At 37.1% G+C, this 9,361-nt stretch overlaps 1 protein-coding gene across 1 annotated transcript in view; it reads right to left on the bottom strand.

The window, feature by feature from the left end:
* Window positions 1-9,361, bottom strand: part of LOC107587704 (bromodomain-containing protein 3-like) — a 21,147-nt gene that overhangs the window by 6,757 nt on the left and 5,029 nt on the right. The window contains exons 6-9 of the mRNA XM_016275587.1: window positions 5,235-5,606; window positions 2,092-2,220; window positions 1,823-2,011; window positions 1,312-1,380 (exon numbers count right to left, since the gene is read on the bottom strand). Coding sequence (XP_016131073.1) covers window positions 1,312-1,380; window positions 1,823-2,011; window positions 2,092-2,220; window positions 5,235-5,606 — 759 coding nt within the window. The remainder of the gene's footprint in view (window positions 1-1,311; window positions 1,381-1,822; window positions 2,012-2,091; window positions 2,221-5,234; window positions 5,607-9,361) is intronic.

Below are 9,361 nucleotides of genomic sequence, written 5' to 3'. Positions count from 1 at the left end.
TTTCAGCCCGAGCCCAACGGCCCCAACTTATATATGGCTTCTGGACAATTTTCACGTCATAGCTCAGACACGGGCCGGGCATCAGGCTTGCTTCCTCCGTATTTTTATATTTTAGATATCCATCAATTATTATGGTGATGACAAAGATTTGGTGGAAACAACACGAGAACATATTTGTTCTACCGCGACTGTCAGGAGTGGCTCGGACGGTGTTTAGTGTCCAGCAGCAGCGAGTGCTGGAAGAGTTCCATGTTAAAGCGCACGCAAAGCTGCGCTTTAACATGATGATCTGAATCAGGTGTTCATTTTTGAACGGTTCATTTTTGTGAAGCGCTCCTGCTCAAGACCGAGACAGCAGAAAGCGTATCCTGTTTGTTTTCTAAAAAAGCACAACGTATGCTGATATTGTGAGTGCACACAAATAAAAGTAGACCCTTAACAGTCCCGAATGATGTATTACTCTTACCTTTATGAGCAAAAATGACTGGTTGTTTCCACTGTTATAAGAAAAAAATGCAAGTGATCGTGCTGGCGACTCCATGTCCTGCAAAGCATGCTTTAGCTTCTCTGCACAAACGATTGGATACGCTCCTAATAGCACACATTTATCTAGGTTAACCATTTAAGCTAACATTGTTTTTTTAAGCATTTTATATAGGCCTATAGATTTTATTTTAGTCAAGTGGTGATGATTTGAGAAGGCTAAATTGATCAAACATAGGCTATGATTAACTCACTGTCTGCCACTGGCCGCTTGGTCATTACTTTAACAAAACAAAAACTTGAATTTAACAAAAACATTTTCCAAACATATTTCTAAATGAACGTAATAAAGAAACGAAAATATATATAAAACCCCTTTTGCCATTAAAAACCCCGCCACTTTTTTACAACCAACTGCATGCTCATATTCAAATCTGCATCTATCCAATCAACAACCACTGGACAGGATCAAATCTCTGCACTACACATTTTTATTTTTTGATAATTCATTATATTTCTGTTTCATGGCAACATTAAACCTCCTTTAAAGAATGAAAAAGACTTTACCATGATGATTTGGAAGCACTGGAGACCACATCCCGGCAAAGAATTTGGATTCTCACTGACAAACATGCCAGTCAATGTCATTCACAGAGCAAAGAGGGAAACAGAGCCAAAAGACTAGCTGAGTGACAAAGCAAGCTCACTTGAGGGAGATGCCCAGCTCAAATACACCCCATAAAGCACCACCTTAACCCTCTACCGCTCAAATAAGAAGAATGAAGGAGTTAGTGGGGTGGGGGACCGGGAAGTAAAAATATCATTCACCTGAAAATGTTTGGCACACCCGTTTTTTGTCCCCGCCCTGTTACCATTGGGCTGCTCCACAGCGAATTGCTGGGAAAAAAGCCAAAGTGAAATCAACGGACAAAATAGTCATTCTCAAAAATGTATTTTAACAACAGACTGTGTAATGATGAGAGCAGAGTAACTACAATTGACATCAATATGTTTGACACTGAGAGATAGCAAAATTAAAAATTGTCATCTGAAGTTTGACAGCATGCAAGCCAATGTATACCAAGATGCCAACACAAACTGCAGAGGCGGTAGAGGGTTAAACCTTCAGTCCAGGGTGAAGATGGGCAGTCGTTTCCAAAACATTACGAAAACAAGAAACATTAAGGAAAAAAAAAGTCCAAATGATTCTGACACAAGAAGTTAGACTGAGGAAGTGGTGGTGAATGTGAGGGGGAGTGGGTGTGGCCTCTGCCTGTCTCTCCACCCTTGGTTTGGATCTTGGTCCTCAAGTGGTGACACCCACCTGTTTGCCACTCACCTGTTCCTGCAGCTCAGCCAGCCGAGTGGCCCGTTCCTCCTCCGAGTCGGAGCTGGAGCTGGAAGAGTCCACGCTGCTCTCGCTGCTGCCGGTGCTTTTGCTCACCACTGCCGTGGCCGACACCGCATTGGGTGAGGACGGCTCTACGGGTTCATCGGGCATCTTAGCGAATTTCATCTCAAACACATCCTGCAAAACATGGACAAATATGATTGGTGAGATCTGAAAGCACATGATAAGGCACAATGGCTCAGTGTCAAGCGTCGCACCTGGAGTTTTCTTGCCATGGCAACGACTTCGTGATCGGGTGGGTTGTATTTGTAACAATTTGAGAACATTAACCGAATATCTGCTGCGAAACTTTGGGCGTCTTGGTATTCTCGACTGTCCATCTTTTTCTGGAAAAGAGAAATTGCATGCGACAGTTTAGCTTTATAAAAGTATTTTTTTTTTTAAAGATTTAAAAACTAAAGCAACATACAATAAATGTTGGATATAACAATTCAAAGAATAGTTTATTATATAAATATAATAACTACTGCATATATGATGAATTCAGAATAATTGAGATATTTTTACCAGTCATCTCAATTGCAAAGTGTCCCAATTTACCTGAATTCTCTCTCTATTATAAATAGTTTTCTTTATAGAAATAAATTATCTTTTAAATTAAACCTTTACCATATATATATATAATAACTAAATATATATATATATATATATACAGTGGGTACGGAAAGTATTCAGACCCTAGCAAATGGCTGCAATATAACAAAGAGTGAAAAATTTAAGGGGGTCTGAATACTTTCCGTACCCACTGTATATATATATATATATATACACACATACACACACACACACACACACACTCAATAGTTTATTTATATCTTTATATATCTTTGTGTGTGTACGGGTGTGTAATTAAATGAAAGAAAAGTTAATTATATAAATATAAGAAACTATAACTAATAAATGTTAGTTTATTTAAATCAATACAATTATTTTGAAATATTTACTATACACATGAAATAATTCAAATAAATTAGTTACAATAAAGTTATAATATAAACTACTGTGTGTGTGTGTATATATATATATATACACACACACACACACACATACACACACACACACACACACATACATACTGTACATATAATTCAAAATAAAGTTTATTATATAATATAGAAACATATATGTGACATATATGTCTCAAGTAACTGGGGTATATTTGTAGCAATAGCCAAAAATACATTGTATGGGTCAATATTGTTCTTTTATGCCAAAAATCATTAGGACATTAAAGGTGACTTATCATGAAAATCTGACCTGCTATTATCAGGTCCCCAGTGCATCTACCAATCAAGGAAATGTGAAAAATATTAACTCAGTAACTTTGTTTTGGTAAGCCTTTTTCTGCAAGCGTCTGAAAAAACGAGCGCGTCTGATTTCGCTCCCTTGGTGACGTTGCAAAGGGAACTCATTATAATATTACCGCCCCTTTATCTGTAAGTTTCCACCCAAGCGCCGTCATTTTGATTTCGACACACACACACACACATACACACACACACACACACACACATACATACTGTACATATAATTCAAAATAAAGTTTATTATATAATATAGAAACATATATGTGACATATATGTCTCAAGTAACTGGGGTATATTTGTAGCAATAGCCAAAAATACATTGTATGGGTCAATATTGTTCTTTTATGCCAAAAATCATTAGGACATTAAAGGTGACTTATCATGAAAATCTGACCTGCTATTATCAGGTCCCCAGTGCATCTACCAATCAAGGAAATGTGAAAAATATTAACTCAGTAACTTTGTTTTGGTAAGCCTTTTTCTGCAAGCGTCTGAAAAAACGAGCGCGTCTGATTTCGCTCCCTTGGTGACGTTGCAAAGGGAACTCATTATAATATTACCGCCCCTTTATCTGTAAGTTTCCACCCAAGCGCCGTCATTTTGATTTCGACAACAGTGTACCAGCTCTAATGCCATGACGAAATTTTGAGCAAAGCATCCTAACTGTTCTGTCTTTGGCTGCACAGATGAGCACAGAACACTGTTTACAGTCCCAGCCTCAGAGGAGACAAGAGAGCAGTGGATTTATTGATTTATTTATTGTATATTGCTGCTGCCACACAGATCTAAAATAAACGTGATTTATTTCCCAGCTGTATACCTTCACAGACATAACCGACTGTTTTTGTAGCTCATGTGTTTTCCAGGTTTTAAGTGCTATAATCAGGTCCCTGGTGCATCTACCAACCAAGGAAACGTGAAAAAGATTAACCCAGTAACTTTGTTTTGCTAAGCCTTTCTCTGCAAGCGTCTGAGAAAACGAGCGCGTCTGATTTCGCTCCCCTAGTGACGTTTCAAAGAGATCTCATTATAATATTACCGCCCCTTAACTTTTTGTAACTCAAGTGTGTTTTTAACGTAAACTTGTGTGTGAATGAGAACTTAGATTAGTACTCGCATGCTGTGACAGCCACTTTCTGTCCGTGTTCTTCGGATGTGTGCTCTCAGAAAACCGTATATCAGAAGTTTAAACTCATATGGTTTAAAACGCACTATTTCAGCGAGATAAACATGATAATCAGAACCTAAACAGATATTTTTTAGCAGGTACGAGCTGTAATGGCACAGCTCTATTCTGGAAAAGGGGGCGGGGAGCAGCAGCTCGTTTGCATTTAAAGAGAAAGGCACGAAAAACAGCGTGTTTCTGCTTCCACTCAAAATGGGCATTTTCAAAATGATATAATAAATGATCTGTGGGGTATTTTGAGCTGAAACTTCACAGACACATTCTGGGGACACCAGAGACTTATATTACATATTGTAAAAAGGGGCATAATATGTCTCCTTTAAGTAAAGATCATAAATACATTTCATAGTATATTTCCTACTGTAACTATATCAAAACTTAATTTTTGATTAATAATATGCATTGCTAAGAACTTAATTTGGACAACTTTAAAGGCGATTTTTTTGCACCCTCAGATTCCAGATTTTCAAATCTTTCAAAAAAGTTGTATCTCGGCCAAATATTGTCCTATCCTAACAACATCAATAGAAAGCTTATTTATTCAGCTTTCAGATGATGTATAAATCAAAATTTCGAAAAATTTACCCTTTTGTGGTCCAGGGTCACATATTATATATAATGGAGTTAAAATAACTATAAATGTAATAGTTATAGTTTGTATATAAATACTTTATTTATAGTGCAATAGTTTATTTATATAATAATTTAGAATTTTCACTTTTGCTTTTTTTGTGTAACGTTTATTTATATAAATTAATATTTTAGATTCTTGAGAATATTTACTACTATATATACTTATATAACTGAAATAATTTCTGACTTTTCAAGATGAAATTGTATGCCATACTTTGACAGTGCTGAGGTCCATTGGTTGCTTGATGATTTCATGATAGTCATGCAGCTCGAGCGCCTCTGCATCTACGGGCTTGTAGAAGGGCCAGGCGTAGGCTGCATGCTTCTTGGAAAGCATCTCTTTAAGGATAGTATCACAGTATTTGAGATGATCGTTGAGCTTGCTTTTCTTGTTGCCTTGCTGCTGGACATCTCCATCCTCCAGGTCCTTTTTGGGAGGTTTGATGGGTCGACCTGTGCTCTCTCGTCTGGAAATTACTTTACTGTGTTTGGATTCCAACATCGCAGTGGGCGACTCACTTCTGCTGGCAGTGATCGCACAGGTTGTGGGTGTGGTAGTGTCTGCTTTCCGCTTCACCCCTTTCTTCTGAGGAAAATGAGATCGCCATGTGTGTTAGAACACGAAGGAAATAGGGATGTGCAAAAAAAAAAAAAGACTGATCAGTGGGGTGTCTGACAGACTACTCTTAAGGAAGCATTTTATAAGTGGTCTGGTTTAGGCTCAAGTTGATTAGACACCCATCAGTAAACGTGGTTTTTTTTTTAGAGATCATTTTATTGCACAAACTAGGTTAGTCCTCACAAAAAAACTGATTATGCATAATAATGGGAACGTTGCTCACAGTAGGCGATGTGAAATGTATTGCTGAAGGCAGCGAATCTGTTACAAAAGCTGTTTTGATGGCTGAAACGGAGGTGCTTTAGGAGATGAATTTAGAGATGAGATCTCAGAAAAGGTTTTAGTGTGCTGACAATCTTACAGCTACTTTTAGACTGTTAACACACTAAAGCACAGCATGCTGTCAGAAAACTAAAGACCTCTCAAAGTTGCATCTCTAAATTCATCCCCTTTAAAGCCTAGCTGCTAAAAATACTTAAAGCTAAAAAAATAATAATCAAAATGAAAGAAAACAATTATATTAATATTTTAAAAAAATGAACAAAATAAAAAGTCAGTTGCTGTATATAATAATGCAAAAATGTATTACATTTATACAATAAAGTAACATGTTTTTTACTCTTTGGGTATATAATAATGCAAAGAAAAACGTATATAAATATAATACCTATCAAATTATATATATATATATATATATATATATATATATATATATATGTTAAAGGGGTCATTTGATGCTGCTAAAAAGAACATTATTTTGTGTATTTGCGTTTTAAAATATGTTTATGTGGTTTAAAGTGAAAAAAACACATTATTTTCCACATACTGTACATTATTGTTTCTCCTCTATGCCCTGCCTTTTTGAAACGCGTCGATTTTTACAAAGCTCATCGGTCTGAAAAAGCGAGGTGTGCTGTGATTGGCCAGCTATCCGGTGCATTGTGATTGGCCGAATACCTCAAGCGTGAGACGGAAATGTTACGCCCCTCACCATACTGTGATGGCGTGTCCCGGCCGGAGCGACGAAACAAAAACATTCAAACCCATTACAAACGAGGCATTTGTTGCATCCAGTGGGGACATAATTACTGATTATAATGACTTATACTGTCTTTTTATGCGTTGCGTTGCATTGCATTGTGCCGCGTAAACATAAAACCCTGTCTGCATTTGTGATCAGATAAATGACAAACTACATGTGCTATTCTACACTGGCATGGCGGCGGCAACAATACTACAGCGAGAATAAAAGTTACGCATTCTTTCGTTGCGTGAACATTTGGGTGGTGTTATGCAAATCTTCCAACATAGTGAGGTAGATATGTGGGGGCGTGTTCGAACAAGCCGTTTTAGGTAGGTGTGGCTGACTCTTAACTTTTATAAAGAATATCTCTTTGGATTTGAGACTTTAGTCTTTGCAACTTTACAGATCTTCTCTATGCACCAAGAGCTTGTAACACTCCAAAGAGAAAGGAAAAAATGAAATCGCATCATATGACCCCTTTAAAGGGGGATGATTCTTTCATATACCCACTGTAGGTTTAAGTAAATACAGAAACTTCTTATAATTTCTAGATAAATATTTGTAAAAAATAATTATAAATATAGCTGCAAGCAGCGATGACGGGCCCAAGCCCGGTGTCACCGCAACGGCAGTGGCATCAGGAAAATGGTGCACAGCGGGCACATGCATTAAACCCTCTGGCAGTCTGGTTGTTGAGATACAGCAATGAAAGGTTACTCTAGAATAGCAACAGAGTGGAACCAATACATTAACGGAAAGGATATATATAAATCTTTTAATGATCTATAAGAATTTTTAAAAATTATTTTAAAAGATAAGTTTACTTGCAGAATGAAAATTTACTCACCCTCCACTTGTTCCAAACCTGTATGAGTTTCTTTCTTCTGTTGAACACAAAAGATGATACTTTGAACATTTTTTAGTATCCGAACAGTTGATTGGCACCATTGACTTGCATAGTAGGAAAAAAAAATACTATTTAAGTCAATGGTGCCCATCAACTGTTCAGATACCAACGTTTTTCAAAATATCATCTTTTGTGTTCAACAGAAGAAAGAAACTCATACAGGTTTGGAAAAAGGGGAGGGTGAGTAAATGATGACAGAATTTTCATTCTACAAGTGAACTTATCCTTTAATGCTCTATAAGCATTTGTAAAATAATTATATAAAAGTGTATATTGACAGTACAGTACACAATAACACAACAACTGACTCTATGCATTCATTTGTCATTCTAATGGATGGAAACAGACAGGAAAAAAAATCAGGATTAAAAGAGTTGCTATCCTGTGACAACCTTGTGGATAACCTCTGTATTACAGCATTCATCTCAGCTGAAATGTCTGATAGTTTTTAATTTACTGTTAGCCCTCAAGAGCATTATAAATGTATGATTCTAAGCATGTTTCCTCAGAATGACTTGTCCATATGTAAAAAGTTTTGAGTTTCCTTTTTTACTGTTACTTTAATAAATTGCCATGGCAACACCATTCAAGATATCCAAAATCTGTTCGCCATTTAGCATCTTCCATATATCTTGGCATCATATTGTGAAAGTTTAGGGTGAATTGCATGAATTCCCTAGGAGGAGTATGCAATAATGCACAGCCTGATTTTTAAAAAAAATCCACATTCAAACCAAAATAGCCCACTTCCTGTTGGCCGTAGCTACTGACTGTAAATTAGAAAGTTGTCCGGCTTGATGAGAACAATATATTTACAGAGTTTGGTGACTAAGCAATTCTAAGAATGTTAAGTGCCTCAAAACCATGGCAACACTGTTTAAGATATCAGAAATCTGTTCACAGATTTACATTGGGTGTGTTTTGACATTGTTCTGAAGAAGTTTAAAGCAAACCGGGTAAAAGATGTCGATTTCAAAACGTTTTTAAAAGTCCCACACTTCCTGCTGCCAGTTGGTGGCTCTATAACTTTGACTCACAATAGTCACATCTATGTGATCTACCTCATACAATGAACAAACTGCTGAAGTTTGATCAAAATCAGACATTGTATGAAAAAGTTATTAGACACTTCCTGTCATGGCCAAACCTTTCAAGATATCAAAAATTCCTTCGCAATTTAGCTTCCCAAATGTCTCCAGATCATGTTGATTGAGTTTGTTGCCAATCGGATGAAAACCCTAGGACAAGTATATCAAAATCCAGAGCATGCATTTTTCACAAAACCCTGAATAGCCGACTTCCTGTGGGGCGGAGCGCTGAATGTGAGCACGAAAGTTGTTCGGGCTGTTGATATCTATATGTGTATGAATTTTGGTGACTAGGTGAAATGGTGTGTCCTACAGAGCCCCTCGAAATTGGCCATTTTAAAAGCTGTGCCACAGGCCCCCTGGTAACCCCCCATGTGAAACTCTACCTGGCCCTGATGGCCACAGATTCCAACAAGTGTACTAATTTTCATGTTTTTGAGCATGTTAAGGCCCTTATGCCCCCAAAACCTTGAAAACAAATGTAATAAAAAAAATGTAATTATCCTTAGAAAACAAGCCCTTAGTGGCTTGGGTCACACTGATACCATCCCTAAAACAAAACTAATTTTTTCTTTCCCCCTGCCTACAAATGACCTCAAAATGTACTCTGCTATGACATGAACAATGAAAAGGACAGAGCAAATAAAACCTGCTACTGCCACATAATTTTAACTGGTCTTACTTTGACAACAGGTTGTGCGGT

Source organism: Sinocyclocheilus grahami, unplaced genomic scaffold, assembly GCF_001515645.1.
Source record: "Sinocyclocheilus grahami isolate Dianchi unplaced genomic scaffold, SAMN03320097.WGS_v1.1 scaffold95.1, whole genome shotgun sequence".
NCBI classification, from domain to species: Eukaryota; Metazoa; Chordata; class Actinopteri; order Cypriniformes; family Cyprinidae; genus Sinocyclocheilus; species Sinocyclocheilus grahami.
This window is presented reverse-complemented; position numbering and strand designations above follow the sequence as displayed.